The sequence below is a fragment of the Myotis myotis genome, unplaced genomic scaffold, assembly GCF_014108235.1.
Source record: "Myotis myotis isolate mMyoMyo1 unplaced genomic scaffold, mMyoMyo1.p scaffold_m19_p_7, whole genome shotgun sequence".
Lineage (NCBI taxonomy): Eukaryota > Metazoa > Chordata > Mammalia > Chiroptera > Vespertilionidae > Myotis > Myotis myotis.
The window spans coordinates 74,240,909-74,262,658 of record NW_023416379.1 but is presented as its reverse complement, the minus strand read 5'-3'; the positions used below and the strand labels follow the sequence as shown (position 1 = coordinate 74,262,658).

The 21,750-nt window shown below is 36.3% G+C and overlaps 1 protein-coding gene across 17 annotated transcripts in view; it reads right to left on the bottom strand.

Moving 5' to 3' along the window:
* The window catches only part of DST (dystonin), a 436,322-nt gene that overhangs the window by 40,198 nt on the left and 374,374 nt on the right, over positions 1 to 21,750 (bottom strand). For all 17 annotated transcript variants that reach the window (XM_036318479.1, XM_036318478.1, XM_036318495.1 and 14 more), the window contains 13 exons: positions 19,809 to 19,928; positions 19,522 to 19,629; positions 17,390 to 17,608; positions 14,013 to 14,216; positions 12,393 to 12,624; positions 11,274 to 11,500; positions 9,718 to 9,840; positions 9,499 to 9,600; positions 6,735 to 6,836; positions 4,659 to 4,832; positions 3,897 to 4,052; positions 871 to 1,068; positions 402 to 530 (listed from right to left, as the gene is read on the bottom strand). In XM_036318479.1, the coding sequence (XP_036174372.1) occupies positions 402 to 530; positions 871 to 1,068; positions 3,897 to 4,052; positions 4,659 to 4,832; positions 6,735 to 6,836; positions 9,499 to 9,600; positions 9,718 to 9,840; positions 11,274 to 11,500; positions 12,393 to 12,624; positions 14,013 to 14,216; positions 17,390 to 17,608; positions 19,522 to 19,629; positions 19,809 to 19,928 (2,094 nt within the window). The remainder of the gene's footprint in view (positions 1 to 401; positions 531 to 870; positions 1,069 to 3,896; positions 4,053 to 4,658; positions 4,833 to 6,734; positions 6,837 to 9,498; positions 9,601 to 9,717; positions 9,841 to 11,273; positions 11,501 to 12,392; positions 12,625 to 14,012; positions 14,217 to 17,389; positions 17,609 to 19,521; positions 19,630 to 19,808; positions 19,929 to 21,750) is intronic.

The following is a 21,750-nucleotide window of genomic DNA, read 5'->3' as shown; positions in this document are numbered from 1 at the left end:
ACATGCAATGATTAACAGCAATAATTTTTAAGTCCATTCTGATTACTTGAGGGAATTTTCCTTTCACTCAAAGAGCAACCGTTTTTAATGTACACAATGTTTACCACTATCCATACAAGTTTATCATTTTTTTATGGGGGAAGGTATACTTCTAAAAAAAATGTCTAGACTTCTAAAACCTCTTTTCATGTACTGACACACCAACCTTTGAAATAAAGAATAGGTTCCGATTTGAAAAATTAAATCCATAAATGGTGTTTCTAGCACTTATACGTAGAGATTCCTGCTGTAAAACTCTATATCCTTTAAACCTCCTGCCATGATTTACTTATCACCAGAGCCCATACAAGATGGCTAGTTTCTTAATCTGAGGTTGGAGCTGTAGGAAATCATACACTTACCATGTGGGCATTCAGCTGCTCCCTGGCCGTTTCTGGTAAACCTCCCAAGGGTTTGGATGCTAACAGGTGGCGCTCCGTGTCGGTCAGCCACTGCTGCAAATCCTCAATTTCGCCATGGAACCCTTTGGCCTAGAGTGACAGAGAGTTTTAAGTCTGGGCCACAAACATTGTCACTTCCACACAGAAAACAAGGTTTAAACAATCCCGCCTGCTAAGCCTCTCTCCGCATTCTTAAGAACAGCCAGGTGCCACTAGGCTGGCTTTGCCTCTCTTCTTCCGGAGGGCGCTGCTAGGTAAGACTATTACACGAAGAACTGGAGAGGCTTCTCATCAGCGCTCTTTATCCCACTTATTTTTAACACTTCTTGAGGTGGAAAAATTAAGCAGGGGTCTGCACACCAATGAAAGAATGGCATGTTTTTTGGTCTTGAAGACTATAGACAGTTTCAGAACGTATTCTCTCATTCACCTGGCGCAAGGCGCCATCCAGCTGCTGCTTCCGTTGTCCTGTTTTTTCCAAAACATTTTGCCAGCGTTGATTCAAAACCTCTAGTTTGTTCTGAAGGCTGCTTGCTTCTTCTCCTGCACTTGATTCAATTAGATCATTTCCTGCTTTATTAACAGCTTCCACTGTGGACTGATGAGCTAATACATCATTTTGGAGCACCTGAAAATATTAAGATAATACTATGGTTGCTAGTTTATAACATGTTAACATCCCTTTTAGTGCAATGGTTTTCTTTTTTGGTTTTGAAACAAAGACATCATCTACATAGAATTTTAATACTAATTAAGTTTTAAAATGATGGACTTCTCTTCCCTTACCTTTGTAGCTTTCCTGTCTACCAACATCCCCTGAAATGATTATGTGAGACCATTGCAAGTTCTTCCCATTAGAATAGCTTTGCAATGGATGACATTAAGTATATGACATTATAATTAAAAGGCTCTGAAAGTATTCATATGATTCAAGCTCATTTTAATTGACCTTAATTTTAATGTTGTAAGTAAACAATTTAAGAGAGATTTATTTCTATATATCCATTTTCAAATATAAAATTATTACATTTCTAAGATAAACAGCACTAAGGTTTACAATTAGCACTCTAGAAGGGAAAAATTATCCTAAAATATTCTTTTATTTCCTCTCATTGGAATGGTGCTGGAATTGACTACTAAGTTGACAGGCATCTTAGGAGGCCCTGACACTAAAGGGAAATAGATTTATTTCACTGTATATCGGGGATTCTCAAGCCCAACATTCCAAATTTGAGCTACTCTTTTACTAGAAAATACACATGAGATGCTTACTACGTATCCCAGTAAATAATGTCCTCCTATTCTGTTACACAGTGGAAATACTAGAATGAGTTAATGACACTAGCACAGGCAAGTGGTTCAGTACAGAATGCAACTGCAAGGCTAAAAAGATCAATTTTCTTATACTGAAAAGAATGATAAGAATTACACTTTAAAGAACAAATATAGCTTAGTAATAGTTTCCTTTGAAGAAGACTGCAGTTTTGTTTTTGAGAACCAAACACTTCCTCGAATATTAATAAAAATTGATAGTAATCCTTCTCTACACTCACTGATTCAGGATTATCCATGGGAAAGAAAAGAAACATCACCTCCCGTCCTAGGTAAGATATCTCACATCTGGACCCAGAAGGATTTTCACTAATGGGTACCATCCACCTACCATCACTTTTTCTCTGACTATATATACTCATTTTCTGAAGCATCTGGTAAGGGAGTGATTTTCAAAGACTGAAAAATCAACTGAGTAAGGAATCTTCTTTATAATTCTCATACTGTGAGTTTATAGCATTTACATTCCATTTATAATAAGCATGCTCTCTGACATGCTAACACTAGGAGCCACCTTTAAAAGGTCAGATTTAAATATCCTTGTAGTCAAAATATAAAAAATAATTCTAAAAAATTCATTCTCTTAAATGGTCCAAGTCCTATATAAGCCACAGCCTAGGAGCCAGAGAAAAAGGCAGGAGAGGATGGAAACATTTCCTCCCTTCGTCCAACAATTGTGCTGGCAATTCTAAGTCCTTTAACTTTTGACCTTTGAGAAATGAAAGGAGAAAGAGATCCATTTTTAACTGCTTCAAGATAAACAAAGAGAAATAAAAGGTCCCTAACTCATCCCTCACCCAAATAACTGGGTCAGAGTGCCGCGTTTTTCCACCTCTACTGTATTCTACAAAGTTCCCGTCACTGATGTATATGACCTTTTAGGGCAATTGCTAAGTTTATGGAATGTAAATGCTATAAACTCACACTATGAGAATAAACACATTTTGTTTATATGCAGAGTCAGCCTCACCAGTCATTACTGCTCTTAGCCACGGTATAAGATAGACATTAAATTAAAAATATTAATGATGTATAATATAACTGCTTAATCAAATGTGGTTGCGCAATGACTACAAATATAGACAGAACAAGGTAAAAAAAAAAAAGAAAGAAATTTAAATTAGGGAAAATTACTGTGGGGAAAAGTATGGAAGGAGAACTAAAGGACAAATAGTCAAAAACTGCATATCATAATCTTATAGTGCTAAAAAATACCTTTTACTTTTAAATGCTACTAAATATGTAAAATAAACTTTTTCCATTTGACAATAAAAAAAATCTTACTTAAGGTTAGGACTTAGGACCTAACCTTAATTAAGATACCACTATTAGTGTGAATGTTAAGGTTCTATGAAAGGCTACTTACTGTATGTCAGGCTAATCTCTACTGAGCACATAACCTTATATTCAGTAAGCCTAGTAACTTAAAAAGGGAATTTTCTATTAAGATTTGTCAACGAAGTGTCACAAAGATAACAATAATATAAAATTGTATTGCGAAGATCTTAATTTTCAATTTATAAGCTTTAAATCTAGTGCAGGACATAAAAATTCTTTTAAACATAATATGTTAAAAACCTAATTCAGAAAGAAAAAGACTGGGAACACAAAGCCAATGAAAAGTAAGCTTTTCTGGACAAAGGGCCAGAAAAGCAAGCCTCAACATAATGAGAGACATACCGATAGACGTATGTCAGACATGCCAATCAAGCAGAAAACGAGATCAGGGTGGGCAGAGGGAAAAAACACACAACCTGCAGTGGAATAACATTTTGAATCTATAACTTATTAGGCTATTCTCAACAACTTTTGAAACTTTGCCACATTAATCCGATGACAGGTATGATCAGGGATTTAAACCTGCATGCAGCCCTGGTAAAATTCAGCCAGGAATTTCCCATCCTTGCTGTTTTTGATAATAATTCCCCTGAACAATGAGAAAAACATTTTTATAATATTTTAAGAAGTGTGTTTTAAGTAGTTTAACCTTTAGTTACAAATTCAAATATGAACTTGTGTTAAAATGACAATTTAAAAATGCATAAAGAAGAAACATTAAAAAAAAACCTGATGAAACTGGAAATGCATAGAGAAGAAATATAATATGCAACCACAGCTACGTACGTGATGCTTGGCAAGTTCGATTTCAATGGCTTTAGGGTCTCCTCCCACAGGTTTCTGTTCATTTAGCAAGCCCTCGGTGTGTGTCAGCCACGCCAGTAGCTCGTCCAGAGCATGTTGGAACTGCCCCAAGGCTAACAGGGCGCCCTCCAGCTTATGCTACAGAAAAAGTGGAGAGGAAATAAATCCATGTATGAACCTGATATTGTGAATAACATATATTTATAAAACAAGGGCAACGAATCAATGTTTCCTGCAGCATTAAGTCTGTAAGCATATCCAGTGAAGCCCAATTGTCATAAACTTCTACATTCTAAGTCTGAAACGACTTATGGTTAAAAAATGGCATGTGACAGGCAGAGAGAGTTCTAATGAAACTAGAGGCCTGGTGCACGAAATTTGTGTGCAGGGTCCCTAGGCCTGGCCGGCGATCAGAGCCGATTGGGGCTTTCCGGCTGCCAGCCAGGGCCTTCCTTCCAGCTGCTGGCCAGGGCCTCCCTTCCCCAGCTGCCGGCCGCCGGCCGGGGCCTTCTTTCGTTCTGTGCCACCCCACAGTGGTCAGCACACGTCATAGTGAGCAATCGAACTCCCGGTCTCCCGGTCAAACTCCCGAGGGGACACTTTGCATATTAGCCTTTTATAGATAAGAGAACTTAGGGGCTTCAAAGTTTATGTAATCACCTAATTTTAGCTTTTAATAATTATTTTACATTAATACATAAAGTTGGGATTTTATAAATTCTTAACAAAAGTGTTGGTACTTACCTGTCTGTTGATAATTCTCTCATCCAGACTATCCCATATCAATTTCAGTTCCATTAATGGGTCTTGAACAGTGTGTTTGTCACTTTCTTCTGTTACTTTCTTCAGCAAAAGCTCTGCTTGATGGTTCAGTCTTTCCATCTCTATCTGTTGTTGATAGGCCTCTGACTTAAATTGCTATTTTTTAAAAGAGATATACAAGAAAAATTTCCTGTAAGTCCATAACTTTAAACAAAAATAATTCTATGGGTAATACTTCTTATTGGGGAGTGGGGTGAATAGGAATTAAAATGTAACAGTTTTCCAATAAAAGAGTTATAAACAAAAAAGGGAGTTCTTTTTTCTTTATTCAATGTTTTCCGATGAAAAGATATTTCTATAACTTTGATATTTCACTTTTATACTCTACAATAAAAAATTAACAAATTTCAGGGCTAAACTTATTCCAATGTCTAATTACATATATTCAATAAATGAATTCTGAAATTATAGCAAAGAAGAAAACAAAATGTTATAGACATATATAAAACCCAGAAAAATATCTCTAAGAAACTCAAATTAATATTTATTCCTCAAAAATATACACATATATCCACTGAACATCTTGTTTTCTATAGCTGTGTTGTGTTCATTAAATATTTAGTTTTCCCTCTGACTCACCCACTGCTGACTCAGAATAACATTATTCTCTCTCCCAGTGCTTACTGATACATATTAGTAATCTTACCTTTGCCAACCAACACAGGTTAACAAACGGTTGCTGGTAATAGGAAACTGTTCTTTCATAAAATATTTAATGTATAATAGTAAATAATTAAATGGTAAGTAATAACTAAGCAGCCCCTTAATTTTTTCAAGCATATAAAAATAATAATTAAAAAATAATAACTAATGTATATAAGTTACTCTCCATAAACTAATAAAGAAAATAATTTTATCCTCAATTTAAACTAAGGACATAGAAGTGAGACCAGTTAGAAAACTTTCCCAAGATTATTTAGCTAGTAAAGTGAATGAACTAGAATGCAATCTCAGATAACCTCATTTCCTAACATACCCGCTATATGAAAACCACTTAGATACATGCAAATGTCCAAAATAAATAAATCTCCACAGTCATAAGAGTATATAAAATATATCATGGGTTTCTATATGATCAGATAAAAAAGAAAAAAAAATCCCAATTTAATGATGGTAATAGTAAACTTCTCCAAAAATCCCCACTTTTTTTTTCTAAAAGAAATATTCTATATCACGCTTGGAGATGAAAATGCTACAATTTTAAAGCCAAATCATAATTTTATACAAAAATATAACAGAGTTCATTGGAAATGGTGTGATGTGTCTGTGGATGGACACTTAAAATCGGAAGGAAATCGCCGATCCCTCTTTGATAAATGATCAGCACAGAGGAATTTAAAGAGGAAACAGTCCAGCCCTTTTCACAACTGGAGATGAAGAACCCCCCAAAACAAATTTAGAGAGGAAAGCAGATGGAAAATAAGAAACAAAACAAACATTTTGAGAAACACAATCATCCTATATGTGGTTCTTCAGCCTGTAAGACTAAATGAATTATTCTGAACACAATGAAGAAAATAAAAATGTTGCTCTATGTATATTGACAATAACAGATTATTGAATAATAAAGCTATAAAAATCCTTACAGTATTATCTACATATGGATAAAGCACACACATGACCCCTATACCTCATCCTGCCCCCCACGGGAGAATATGTCAAAGGCTATAAATTATATCTCAAATGTGTTTGCCTCTGGGTACATAACAGTTTGGGTGGCCAAAAAAGCCACCTTTTTGCTTCTTTGTATTTTCTGATTTTATTCTAAAGTAAACAGATACTGATGTAATAAGAAGAAAACTATTAGTATTTATATTCTTTATTTAAGGAACACTTATATACTGCTTAGTAGGTGAAGGTACTATATTAAACCAGTTTCATAATCAAAATGTAATACTTCAATTATGTAAAATAAATCCATTTACGTAAAGAGAATCCTGTGAGTCAAGAATTTAAAAAGGGAAACAAAGTATTTGACAAATTAGCCCTCAGCCATACCTTCAGCTCTTCAATCTGCTGCTTGACAGTTTCAAGATCAGTTCCGATCGGAGACATTGCAGCTAATTTACCACCTGCAATATCTACCCAGTCGAATATTGCCTGAAAAACACATTAGTCCACGTGTTATTATAACAGTACATCTGAAACTGCTTCATATCTTGAGGTTATAGAAAAGTACAATCATAAGCCTGTGAAGATACTATGCAATGAGTCTATTTTACAAATAATAAGATGGTTCATCTCAATAGGTAAAAGCTGCAATATACTGCAACAGTTGTCCGAACTATGAAATAGATGTCACCTCCAATTATGTATCCAAGTTTACAAAGGAAATTCTATTTTACAGAATTTTAGAATGTTAAGAACTTTAAATGCCCATTTGAAAAAAAGTTTTGTAAATTCAATCACAGGAAATCAAATTCTCTATACTCTCTTATGTCCCCCTAAAAGCAGAGTGTGTAAATATGTTGAAAGAAAAAGATTCAAACTCATCTACTTATCCAAATAGTCAAGAAACTTATTATTGTCACTTAGGAAAATAAATATTTGGCTCAACTAAACCCTTCCATATCAATTAGGTTAGTGTTAAAATCCTGCAGATATAATGATTAATAGTAAGACTATTATTCTGAATTGCAACAAAGACTTCAAAATCTCCTATTTTTCTTGTTATTTTTAGGTAATATAAACATCCTAAAATGACTCAACTCATATTTTTTCAGGTATTGACTACACAAAATTATTTTGCACTTTAATGAAGTTGCCAGACCATACAGTAGGGGGGGAATCCTTGGGAAATACCTGGTATTATTTTTAAGATTTTTTATTGATTTTTTTTTTTAGAGAAAGAGAAAGGAAGAGGGAGAGAGAGAAACATCCATGTAAGAGCAAAACACAGATCAGCTGCCCCCTGCTTGCCCCTACCAGATATCAAGCCTGTAATCCAGGCATGTGCCCTGACCTGGAATTGAACTGGCAGCCTTTCGGTGCACAGGATGACACCCAACCCATTGAGCCACACCAACCAGGGCAATATCTGTTTTAAAGTTACCATTGATAAACTCTAAGAACGTAAGCAGCAACTTGGGAAATAAAATTTATTTTACTTTACAACCAACCTCAAAACCTCTGGAACTTCTGGCGCTTCCGACCTGCAGGTCCAGCTAGCCATAGCTATTTAGTAAGTCAGGGTGCCCTTCATTCCCACCTGCTAACCTACGATGGGCCTTGTTTTCGCCGCAAGTGGTAATGAGACTGTATGAATCATGGTGTCTAGCCTGTGGCCTCCTATGGTTCATGGCTCCTGAGGTCAACTGGCTGCAAGTGGTGACAGTGACATCTCTAGCCATGAAGGAGGGCACAACTCAACGACTTCCTAAAATACGTGACAATCATGACCTGGCCTCACAGACCGAGAGCTAGAGCTTGATTAGTTACTAGTCACGGATATCTAACCAATGAATTATCACTCTGGTTGAGAAAGGGAAGGCTGTGGAGGGGGAAAGTTAGAATAAGGTCTTGTTTGTAGCGAATTTTTTCATCTATTTCCAAATTCAACACGCCTTTCAGCTGGCATAAAGCCTGGCTTATGCTATTTATTTTTATAAATATAGAAATGGAGTAGCATAATAAAAAGGAAAAGATGTTACCATCTGAGCTTTAATAATAACAGTCACTTGGTGTTATGGAAATACTTAGAAAGGCTTTTTCCATGCGGTAGGAGGGAAGAAAGATTAAACTCTTGCCAGCCTTAACAATAGAAAATGGGATAAAGTTAAGGAAGGTGGGGAAAGAAACAGCCCTGGGTTGGCCTCAATTGACAAGATAATTTTTAATATTTTTTAAAAAAACACATTAAAAATAGCTAATAAACTAAATGAGACCCTGGAAGGGACGTGAAAAATAGCTTTTAAAAGGAATGATGTGCGTAAAAAAGAAGAAAACCCTTTTTACACAACAGATTATGACATAATAAAATAGAAATCTATTTTTGTTCATGAGGAACACTGGCCTCAAATCAAATTTCTTTACTTGTGACTTTAGTGAAATTTGATGATATTTTAGATGGTGTTTACTGCATTCATCTTACTCCAGTCAGCTGTAGCATAGAACTCAGACGCACGTCCATGTCAGGGCCTGGTGCTGAGCCATTTATGAAAAAGACTGTGAGGGAATATTTTTTAAAATTTATTTTCCCTTTATTGATTAAGATATTACAAATGTGTCCTTATCCCCTCAATCCTGCCCTCACCCTCACCCCCTGTTGTCCACATCCATCGCTTATGTTTATATGCATGCATTCAAGTCCTTTGGTTGATCTCTCCCCCTCACCCCCACCCTCCCCTACCTTCCCTCTGAGGTTTGAGCATCTGATCGATGCTTCTCTGTCTCTACATCTGTTTTTGTTCATCAGTTTATGTTGTTCATTATAATCCACAAATGAGTGAGAGCATGTGTTATTTATCTTTCTCTGACTGACTTATTTCACTTAGCATAATGCTCTGTGAGGGAATATTTACTTTCACTTGAAAAATTAAAATACTTCTTTCCACTGAATGTGCGTCTAAAAATGTATTTAAATGTGTATATAAATCTACATATATTGCAAGTGCCAGAAATACCTTCTGAAGGCAAAACATGGATTGGAGTAGAGGAGAAAACTGCACGCACCCTTGCAGCCCCCGGTGGTGCCAACGTGTAGATGTGGAGACATCGGTCAGCATGACTCCCTCCCCCAGCAGGTGCACCCCAATCCCCGTACCTGCAGTCCATCCTGGTACTGAACGGCAGCCTGCATCGCCTCCTCCAGTCTGGCCACCCGGTCTTTCCAAGCTTTATTGAGAGAATCCCATGCTGAATTTAACTACAATATAAACATTAGGACTCCTTTATTGTCATACATTTTCAACTACTTCTATTCAATATGCTTTAGTGAATGAAACCTTTAAACACAGGAATCTGGTAAGAGTAGAAAATGTACCTCATCTATACTCTTCTTGACAATGGGTTTATCGGGTTCCCCACATGCGGTGATGAGTTCGGAGCCCAGGTTAATCACTATATCCAGCTCTTCCTGGAGCCCATCAATTTCTTCCCTGATGGCCTGGAATAAGAAATGGCAGCCATAGAATTTTAAGCAAAAAACCACACTAAAACTAAAAAGATACACACAAGCATTCATGGTAGTTATTTCTAGGAGGTGGGATTATGATCAATTTTCATTTTCTTTCTGTATTCTAAGTCTCTGCAATAAATCTTTTCAATGAGGAAAGATAACAGGTCAAATGGCTGCAAGATAACAGAAGAAATTTTTCAAGAAATAAAAGCATCCTTTGAGTAACAAATATCAAACGTTTATTAAAAGGGCAATCTTTAAGAAATAATTCTATGTAACAAATACCAGAACAATTTTTTAAAGCACCAACACAACAAAACTTATAAAACTTAGAAAGACATTTTGTTTTTCAAACTGACTTGTTTGACAATACACATTTAAATTAGGCATAAGTAAAACATGAGTTCAAAGACCTCACACAAAATAATGTATTTGCTTAGCAGATTTAGGGTAATCTAGCTCTGGGTTTATATTTTTATCCTAGTACATGTAAACTACAAACAAAATAAAACAAACAAAAACCTGTAACAGAAATTCAGTCTTCTACCTTTGCTTTTATCTTCTTGGTTAAATGTATTTATTAATTCAAGAAACCTTTACCAAGCATAAAACAAGCCCTAAACTAGGGTTGAGCATACAAAGAAAAATAAGTATATGACTATTCCACTCATGGGGCTTGAGTTCATTAAGACAGACAAAGGTATAATTAATGATTAGTCATACTATGCATAGAGTCCTTTGCCTGAGGAAGTATTATGAGAACACCGACTAACTCTGCTAAGGAAACAAGAAAGGATTTTACATGGAGGGTAACTACCCAACTGCATCTTGAAGTTTGAGTGGGATTTGCCAGAAGAGTGATAGGAAGGACATTCTAGGGTGAGGAAATATAATGTGCAAAGATGCAGATGCCAGAAAGAGCACAGCAGTTTGGGGGAAAGGCCCTGTGTGCACCACAAGAGGAGCAGCAGAAGAAAATGGCTTTGGATACACACGGGCTGGCTGGCATATAACGGCCCAGACCCTGTCTAGGGAGTCTGGACTTCATACGTAGGCAATGGCGGCCTCTGAGGAGTTTGAAGTAACAACACAATAAGAGCAGATCAAGGGAGATGACTGGCAGCAGGGTGAGAGGCCTGGCAAGGAAAGAGACTGTATCACTTTGGGTTACTTCAGAAAACGAGAGAGATGATGAGGCCCTGAAATAAGGCTGAAGCAGTAGGGATGGAGAAAAATCATAAAATATATGCTGTGTTAAGTGAAATTTGTGGGTGTGCTAATCTCCTACTATATCACTATGCATTCCACTTTCAGAACCAAATATAAATTTCAATAGAGTAATTTTGAATATTTACCAAAGGAATTCACTTTACAATATACTACAACTTATTTCTTCACTTTTAATGGGATACTCTGCTTACCTCTGCTGCTTCTTGCTGCTGTTTCACTATGGAGGGATCAATTCCAGGATCCTCCAGATCCCGGATGAAATCCTGAGTATCTTTTGTGGTCACGACCAAGGACATGTGATCACACCAGAACTTTTCTGCTAATTCCATTACATCCAGTAGTTTGGCTTCCCTTTCTTCCACCAGCGTGTGTATGTTCTCCCAAATGAAAACCATTTGGTCAAGCTTATCCTGAACAGCTATGGAGCGAAACAGTATCAAAAAGGCAGTATGTTAGCCCTAGTTCAGCAAGAAAGCAGAACATTTTGGTTCACACTGAAACGGTGATCCAATATGGTATCTAAAATTGGACCAAATGTTGGTTGATCCCAGTCTTGTGAGTACCACTGGGCGCAACAGCCTATTCCAGACAAATGTGAGATCTGAGGACACCCAGCACCTCCTGGTTGAAGGCTCTTCCTGATTAAAGTGGATGCTCAAGGGCAAGTGAGCTTACAGGAGACCTAAGTCCATCTAGTTTCAAGTTCATCAAGTCTCCTTAATTCTAAGGAAAGGGAAATAACTACCTAAGTATATTCTTTATAGTCTCCAAATCAAGAGTACAGATGTCTGTTCAGTCCCAGGAATATAACAATGTAGGATATATATTCCAGGCTTGCTTCTAGAGTACCCTTAACATGAATTTCCACTAACCTGTGGGATGTTTTTCTTTTGAGCCCAGCTCATATCTTTTAGAATGGCTGGTTGCGGTCATGGTTGGTTGCCATTTCTGTGGCTAAGTGGGATAGAATATCCATTATAGGCAAGGTATTGTAGTTAGTAATGAGGAAAACAATCCTTAGGTTTAGTCTTACTGGTATTATGCTTCCACCAACTGGCTTAAAAGGTCAGGAGAATGTGTGCTTTTTGTATAATGGCACACTTTGTATTTAACCGATTATTTTACAAACACAGGAAGACATTAACAAGGGATTAATGTACACAGCCCTTCAACCCCAAACACGTTGTATTTGTAATACCTTTTCTAAAATCTGGCACCCTGATATGCAATTGGACTGTGGTAAACAGCGTGAACAGTTAGAATTGTTTTGAGAGTAAAGTTCAATTGTTCCCCTATCCTGAAATGATTACCTCTGGCAGATATGTCTTTATCAGTGCCCCCAGATCGAGCAATCATTTCCTCTCCCCGCTGTTTAAGAGTCTCATACAATGGCTGCAGCTTCTCCATGTCCACCGACACGTTCTTGTTTTCACTGATCTGCTCCTTGATCTTCTCCACCTCAGCAGAGATGGAGGGCGGCTGCCTCAAGCGCTCCACGATGCGGTCCAGGCTCTCAAGAATCTGGTCTATCTTGTCATGGAACTGGTGGTAACATAAAGGGATCACTTATGGGAAAATGATCTGTGATACCCAATGTGAAAATTTAAATTAAAAAAACCAAACACATACAAAACCACATCTACTTAATGTCACAATCAAGAACTAAATCTTAGTCCTTTTGTTGATCTATCCATCCAAAAAATTATATCCAGCTGGTGTATCAAGACATCCTGAAACCATGACTCACACAGTCAGACAGACATGGCCTTCTCTGCATCACACTATTTATGTAAACTGGATTGCTTCTAGCAAGTAATGGAGTGATTCATTAAGAAATGGTATATTTTAATGTGTAAGTGTGACAACACCTAACAGCATTTCATCTATTGCTTCACTTTATCTTAATTCAAATTAATGTTTTAAAGTAAGTTAAATAATTTGGGTGTTTATCTATCAAAATGGATTTTTTTATTCACTTTTACTGATTCTTTTGGCATCCTAGAAAAGTTATATTAATAAATGTGAAATTCATGGGTAGTTTTGGTTAAAGGAGTTTAAGTTATAAGATTCCTGAATGGGAAAATGTTTGATGCTGAAATGAGCATTTGTATTTAATTCATTATCAAACACATAATCAGATTAATGTAAGAATTTTAAACTTTTGTTTGTGAAGTTACCATAGACAGTGAAGCAAAGTTATAAAAACTTGTTCATTCATAGATTCTACACTATCCTCAACATTAAAGGAATCATCACTCACTTGGCATTATAGAAGATGGACCACTAAATATCAGCATATCTAATAATAAAAACCAAATCTTGAAAATAGAAATGGCAGGTAATTTAGAATGTAACTTCTTAAAAAAAGATATCATCAAAAACAGAAAATACCATTTTCCAACTTTATATTTCTTCTTCATATTCAGCCTATTCTTTTTCTGTTTTATTTCATTTTTCTATTTTATTTCATTTTTTCTATCACCATTTATCCCCTCTATGCTGTCTTCCACCTCCACTCTGTTGTCCATGTCCATGAGTTCTCTCTCTTTTATTTTTCATTTTTGCTCAATTCTTTCTTATTGCCTTCTTGGGAATGCTTCATTCATAGTGATAATAACACTTTCTTTTATTTCTCCCAATGGCAAATACTGCATTCTATTCTGGATGGACACATTTAAATATTTGGACAATGTGGACAACTGTATTTCTCAAGTCATTGAAAATTATTTTTTATTACATCTACAAGCAGGCAAAGAAATATAAGGACTAGACTCAAGCAAACACCACCTCCGAGAGATGAAGATATCAATACTCAGAGATAATGTAGTGAAATGATTTTAGTTGAAATTTAATCAGGAGATGCCAGGAAATGTCTTTCCATGCTCTGCTGTTTGAAAGGACCCAATCGTATTTCTGGTGCACATCATTACCTGAGTAGATTGAGAAATGGCTTCATCCAGGGCCACAGCTCGCTTTTTGACATCTTCTTTAATTTGACTGTAAAGGCTGTCAGCTGCCACATACTTCTCTTGGATAGAAAAGCCCTCCTCTGGGCTCAGTTCCAATAACTGTGGCCCAGTTTTATTCATCTTATCTATATGAGGCTTGTGTTCGGCTATCAACTCTCGCAGTTGCTATAACAAACCAAACAGCTTCTCAGTATCTGAGGGTCACACCTCCATATTACAGCTGTCTACAACCCCAATGCATCCAGCTGGCAGGAAACTCCAAACAAACACCCTCCCCTCACAAGGCATTTAATACACGATGGCTCGTACAACTCTCTGCCAGAAAGAGATGCCCCTGACACAAAGATTAAACAACAGTCCGGTCGTGTCAAAGTCCCTTTAAGGGCACATGCAAAATGTTGGTTGAGGGAAAGAACGTATTCTAGTTCATTATGCATTTTATACCATCATATATTTTGACAAGAGTATTAGCCAAGGGTCATATAACATAAAAAGATTCTGAACTTACTATATGTCCCTGACATACAGAGACTAAGCCATAACTCTTGGTGTCTCTTTATGCACCATCATAATATATATAAATATTAATTAAAATAAAAGAAAGAAGGGGGGGGGGAAGCAAAAAAAAAAGAAGTAAGAAAGAAATGAAGAAAGGGAGGGAGGCAGGAAGGAAGAAGGTAGGGGAGGAAGAAAGGAGGAAAGAAGTAAAAGGAAAGAAGAAAGAACCTCAGCAGAAGGTAGCCACAAAGCTGAGAGAAGAAAAAAACTATACATAAGGCTACATTAGGTGAAGTAAGCCCACAAGGCATTGTAATTATATGTAAATCAATATAAAAAGTGTGTACATGTATATTTTATTACACATATATGTATTAATCTAGTCTATGTACATATATGATATGACATATAAATATATACATATGAATGAACTATTTGTAGTTACTTTTAAATGTTAAAGACTGCTAGGGTAATCAATCTATCAAATACACAGCTGTATACTGAGCATTATTTATAAGATGTATTTAAGGAAAATATGTTAAATGAATACACTAAACAATATCTAATCAATTGACACAATGATATTTATATTAATGAGTGAGTGTGAAATGAAAATGAAGCCCCATTCTTTTTAGGGAGACAAATAAATCTGGAATATCTACAATCCATAGAACCCAGTGCCTCCACTGGGCAGAATTTCATGGGCCAAATCCAAAACCACTCCCAGGGGAAAGATCAGTCATTGCCTGCAGGTTTCTCTGAGGCTGACCTCCATAAAGCATTGAGGAGTGTTCCATTTATTCCACATTATTCATTTGGTTCCCTAATCAGCAGTTCCTTGTTCTCAGGTATTCTCCAAACTGTTTCCTATTTAGACCCAAATAAAAGCTTCTCTGAGAGAAATTATATTCAGGGAAAACAGTCTAGAGAAAAGCTACCAATCTTATCCTGCAAATATTTTAATTTCTTATCATTCATCAAGAAGAATCATCAGGATGGCCACATACCATTTTCTATTAAAAGTGCCCACTAAAATCAGCCAAGCCAAGAAATTCTTTTGAAAAGTGAGGGAATCACTTCATTATATCATTAACCATCTCCAATGTAATATACTATTTTTAAAGTATTTCTGAAGGTGGTCTCAAAACTCTTTTGCAAAAGAGCTAAATAAACACAAATTCAATTTTTACAAAAGGAGGGGGATATCATCTAACATGTTGCACATAAGAATGTGGAAAAGGTCATGTCTGCAGTCTAGCTCCTGGGTGGTCCAGGCTGCGATTTTCTTATTTTTGTTTCATATTGTGAGATCGTATTTTCATGCCACTTTACAGAACAGAGGTAGTGGTGGTGATATTGGCTAACATACAATCTCATGGAAAAGAAATGTGTTACACACCTTTTGGTTTCAATATTCTATAAGGCATGTTTGTAAAACAAGCTCACACTTTGAATTATCAAGAGACTTTCAAGTAACATGAGAGATCTAGGAGTTCTTGAGTTGCTAGAGTCTAAGTAGGTCTTACCTGTGTAGCACTACTATGAGACACCTTTGCTTGGGAAGCAGTGAGATGAGCCTTTGAAAAACCATTTCATGAGAGACAAGAGAAGACCTACTAGGTGCCTACGTGGGTGTATGTGTGTGCATGGAGAAAGGGCTCCATAGGAGGTGTCTTTTGCTTCATAAGTAACAAAATGATTCCTGATAGCATTATACCACAATAAGAGTCCAGTTTTATGTATGCTGGAGTTACCTAATGTAACTTCAAGATATCTACCATTTGGTGACATGGCTCTTGAGCCATTTTTCATTCCTGGCTAGAATGAATTCAAAGGTATTCCCAAAAATAGCTGAAGAGGATATTGTGAAGTTACGGAGGACAGCCACTCTAGAAGGGGGCGAATAGTCTGAAAAATTTAGTCTGAACAATTTGAAGACTTGGCTACACAGTTCTACAGTTCCTTTTATAGAGAAAATCATAAATTTGTTTTGAAAACTGAAAATGAGGCAAAAATATTAATGCAACTTTGAAATTTTCAAATCAATACCTGATTTTATGCTAATAATATAGCTACTCAAAACTCACCTCAGAGTAGAAGAAATCCATGAAACATTTTATATTAAAAAGCATCCAATGGATAGGCATCAGGATTTTCGTCACAAATAAACCTTTACACTAAATTCAATTAAATTCTATATAGTTTGTAAGTCTTTCTCCTGCTGAATGATTTAGATAGAACTCCATAAACTTTCCATTTTTGTATTAGTGTTCTCTAAAGCTCTCTTCTAAATAAATACTTCATTTAGAGATATTCTTCAATGCCAATACATTGAAAAAGTAAACAAACAAGATTTGTATGTCAGATACTTCAAACAATGATGTAATATATTCTGAGTTAAACTTTATGCATGCACGCACATGCACACCCACACACCCACACTGGGCCTCTAGTTACATATAAAATATAAAACTTAGTCAATATGTATAAATTAAAAGCAATCAAGATGCACAAATTAAAAGTGCTTCAAAGGCTTATTTCTCTAACATTGTAAATGGAAATTGCTTTTATACCCAGATGATTAATGCTATATACCATCCCATAAAAGCTGTGATATAATTAATGACATACACAATGTGATCTTTCCACATGAGTCTTCTCACTGCAAAACTGGGTAACAGGTAAGCAACTCTGAGGTAAGCGAACTGTGCAGACCAGAACAGAATACTGCTAAAATGCCCTACTCATGTAAGATGCCTAACTATATTTAGAAAAATGTCATAAAAATCATGATTCTCTTTCAGTAGGGAATACAGCATTCCCTCTGACATGGAGCTTACCCGATGTTCTTCCTGCTGTTGTCTGAGAGTTTCATACTCAAGGGCTGGGGCAGGGAGCTGAGAGATGATCCTTTGTGTTTCTGTCAGCCATGGCCAAAGTTCTTCATATGTTTCCCAGAACTGGTTAACCAAGGACTGGGCCCGTTCCAGCTGTAGATATCTCTCTGAATTTATCTGGCAGATGGAGTCATAGTTCTTCAATATCTTGTCCAGTTTTTTCTAGAAATAAAGATGATGAAATGCATGTAACTGGTGAGGTGGGCCAAGCAGCACATGTACCCAAGAACGTCTGGTCCAGCACTAGACTCCTGGTGCCGAGGAGACACTCAATAATGTAGGTTAAAGGAATAAATCAATAAAAGCTATTTATATTTTAACTGTTACTATGTATTAAAAAGTTCATTTTAAATTAAAGAAAGGCCCTCTTGGTTCATATCCATGTTTCTGCATGTGGTAGGATTTCCTTCCTTTTAAAGGCTGAATAATATTCCAGTGTCTGCTAATATGAAGTGTTTTTAACACAATAAAAAAAAACACCTGCCGAAACCGGTTTGGCTCAGTGGATAGAGCGTCGGCCTGTGGACTGAAAGGTCTCAGGTTCGATTCCGGTCAAGGGCATGTACCTGGGTTGCGGGCACATCCTCAGTGGGAGATGTGCAGGAGGCAGCTGATCGATGTTTCTCTGTCATCGATGTTTCTAACTTTCTATCTCTCTCCCTTCCTCTCTGTGAAAAATCGATAAAATATATTAAAAAAAAAACAAAAAACAAACACCTATACATATACATATGTAAGCAATAGCAAAAATGTGGAACATCTTAAAAGTACAATGATTAGAGATCAGGCTGGTAAATTATGATATATTCATATAGAATTCTACACAATCATTTAAAAATCATGGAATTTAATGACATAACTTCACAAAAAAGATGTTAAGTGAAAAATACCAAAATATAAATAAATAAACACAAAAGCAAGGCCTCAAATTTTATAAGTAAGACAGTGACCTCTCTAAACATAATGAGCAAAATTCAGTGTCTTCTAGGTTAGAAAACATCTCCTAAGTCTAGCAACATTTACATTACTTTCTCAAAAAAAAAAAAAAAGGACTACCTTTCACTAATGAAATTATAGGAGGAACTGCTAGTCAGCAAAATTAATTACATATATTAGAATAAATGTAGAACATTATGCTATCCACTGATTTCATGGGGTGGTCACAGTGACTTAGGTTATGGTATAAATCCACATCATAAACTAATAGCAGAAGATAAAGCACAACAGTGGTCTAATGAACCACAGAATGACAGAAATTATTTCATGATGACCTGTGCTATTCATGTCAGAATCTTTACAAAAATAATAAAGGAAAGATTAAATTATAAACAAGTAAATCGCCATTGTAGAGGATAAATAAAAGAGAAAGTATCAATATATAGTGTACACTGTATTACTTATCTATGTTATATCTTAAAAGAAATGCATGCCCTTTAAAATGTGATGTTAGGCATAGGCATTTATATAATTTAATTTTTGCCATGGAGTATTTTCCTATTAGAAGTGTTCATTTCTTTAGGCTGTTCAGATGTCAGAATGTGAAATAATGCGGCTGGGTTTCCATCAATTTAAAGAATCATTAAAACTACATAAACTGGATGCTTCCTGAATTACTCAGCTCATTTTTTTCCCCCTATACAGCTTACAGTAACTTCCTACAGCATGGATTTCAGCATTAGCGAGAACCACATACTCTGGTTTTTCTTCCAACTCAAGAGGCCCAAATGTTTCTGAAGTATGTAAACAACAGTTGACATTTATAATAACAATTTATAACAATAATAATGGCAATAATACAGCTAACTTTAATTGAATGCTTAATGCACACTAGTTAATCAAGGGCTCAAATTTGAATAGCTTTCTGTATATTATAAAGATTGCCCCAGGGTGACTCCCTTAAGGAATACTCCTCTCACTGTTATTCTTGAAGCTTGAAAAATGCCTTATTTGCAACTAATGATTTAGCTGTTTAAACGGCAGCTGTGGATAAAGGAAAAGTGCTTTCCTAGGGCTGAAAGCTCAACAGATGCCTTTATTCAAGAGTGTCACTACCAGTCACAGAGACAAGATTATACCTTCATTGGCTGCTTTTCTTCTTCACTGCACGTGGTCATGATTTTATGTCCAGATTTAACAAGTTCATCAATAATATCCTTGTGTCTCAAAATTTCCATGGTAAATGCCTGTGATTTACAAAAACGGAGATTTTTTTTTTTAAAGAGAGTGTAAGAATAAAATGAAAACAATTAGGCAAAGTAGCTGATAATATCAAGCGACACGAGTGGAGTTCAGCAAAGTCAAGCATGCGAGCACATTTCCGAGCCGGGCAGATAATGGAGATGTCATTGGAAATGCCCTTCACCTTTTGAGCCTGCAGCTGAGCGGCCGTCTGGTCTTGCTCAAGCCTGATGTCACCCAGAGACATCAATTTCTTTTCTGTTTCGGTAATCCAGGCTATCTCGGCATCCGCCGCTTGGTCAAACTAAACAAAAGATAAATAATGAGGTCAGCAAGTTCCTGTAACTGGTGCCAGAAAAATACCTATGTACATATCTTTTAAATATCCTTATTACACAAGTGGAAAAACCTGAGCTTATCTCTTCATTGCATCCTGAAATGATTCATGATAATGACTGAAGTTACAAAGAAAGGAAAACAACTTTCACAGAGTAATTAAACACAAGCTCTTAAAGCATGTTGAATCCACAGCACGGCATCCGTGATTTTAGGACACCTAACACTGCTGCCTTCCTCCGGTAGTCACAAGCATATTCTCCCTCGGAGCACTATCCAAATTGGACATAAAGTCAATAGCTGAACACCATCTTTCAATCATTTCCTCATCACTTTAAACCATATGATATGCAGGTAGCATTCTGCTATCAAAGTATACGATTCCTAGCATAAAGAAAAATGAAATGTTCCCGTTTTTTATTATCAGTGTGTGTATAAATGTATGTATAATGTGTTTCTACACATAGAGCATGTCTCCAAATGACTCATGTACAATTTTTTACGCCTCATTTAATAATAGCAGAAAACATATTCAAGAGCTTTCTTAAATATTTCAAGATATTTTTGTTTTCCTGATCATAATAGTAATTCATGGTAGAAATTCATACGATACAGAAAAATATGCAGAAGAAAATTAAAAACTAGAGGGAATACCATTGGTATTTTAGTGAATTTTCTTCCAGGACTTGAGAAAGGTTTTTAAAGGTCTGTATAATACTGTATAAACAGTTTCATATCCTGCTTTTTCATTTATTATGAACATTTCCCATGGCATGTTCTTTTATGTGTGATTTTTAAATAACACCATTGTATTCTAGCATACTTGGATATTTTCATTTAGGGACTCTGCATTTTTGTGTGTGATTATATAAACAACCCTGTAATGAATATCTTTGTATATGACTCTCCTTTGGCATCTCTAATTAGTTCCTTAGGGTAGATTCCTAGACGTTGGACCATTTTCAATACCTTACATCAGATAAGCCCAATGCCCCCCAGGGCCAAGCACTTATCATGTACAAGTAAAGTGAGTAAGTGACACCACAAGCACCAATAACAAATGGCAACTAACAACAGCCTCAGCTGGAAAATTTAACGGGGAATGGACATTGTGAGTATTCAAGTCCGGTACTGCCAGACCTTCTAATTTTTTAAGAGAACCTAGAAATCCAGATGGGGGAAGAGGGATAACTAGTTGGAGAGTGAGAAGGGTGGGGATAAGGAACTAGACTGAAAAAGAATTCACACTTTTAAGAATCTATGCAACATTATGCAGACTCCTGAGAGGATGGAGTGAAAAAGAAAAAAAAATCATCGACTAATTCAGCAGCTTCAGATGTGGAAAAAGAAGTGTCCTTTAAAAACACATGGAAGAATCCTCTGTGCATGGATTACTAGCTAACATGGTTAGAAAGCAGATGTGTTATGCTAAGTGAAATAAGCCAGTCAGAGAAAGACAAATACCGTATGATTTCACTTCTATGTGGAATCTAATGGACAAAATAACAAACTAGTAACAGAGTCATAGATACAGAGAACAGACTGACAGCTGTCAGAGGGAAGCGGGGGAGGGCTGTGTGAAAAAGGTGAAGGGGTCAAGCAAAAAAACAGCAACAAAAATCTCATAGACACAGACAACAGCATGGTGGTTACCAGAGGGAATGGGGGTGGGGGAGGTAGAAGAGAGTAAAGGGGGGACAAATGGTGATAGTAGGAGACTTGACTTTGGGTGGTGAACACAATACAATATACAGATGATGTATTATAGAAGTGGACACTTGCAACCTATA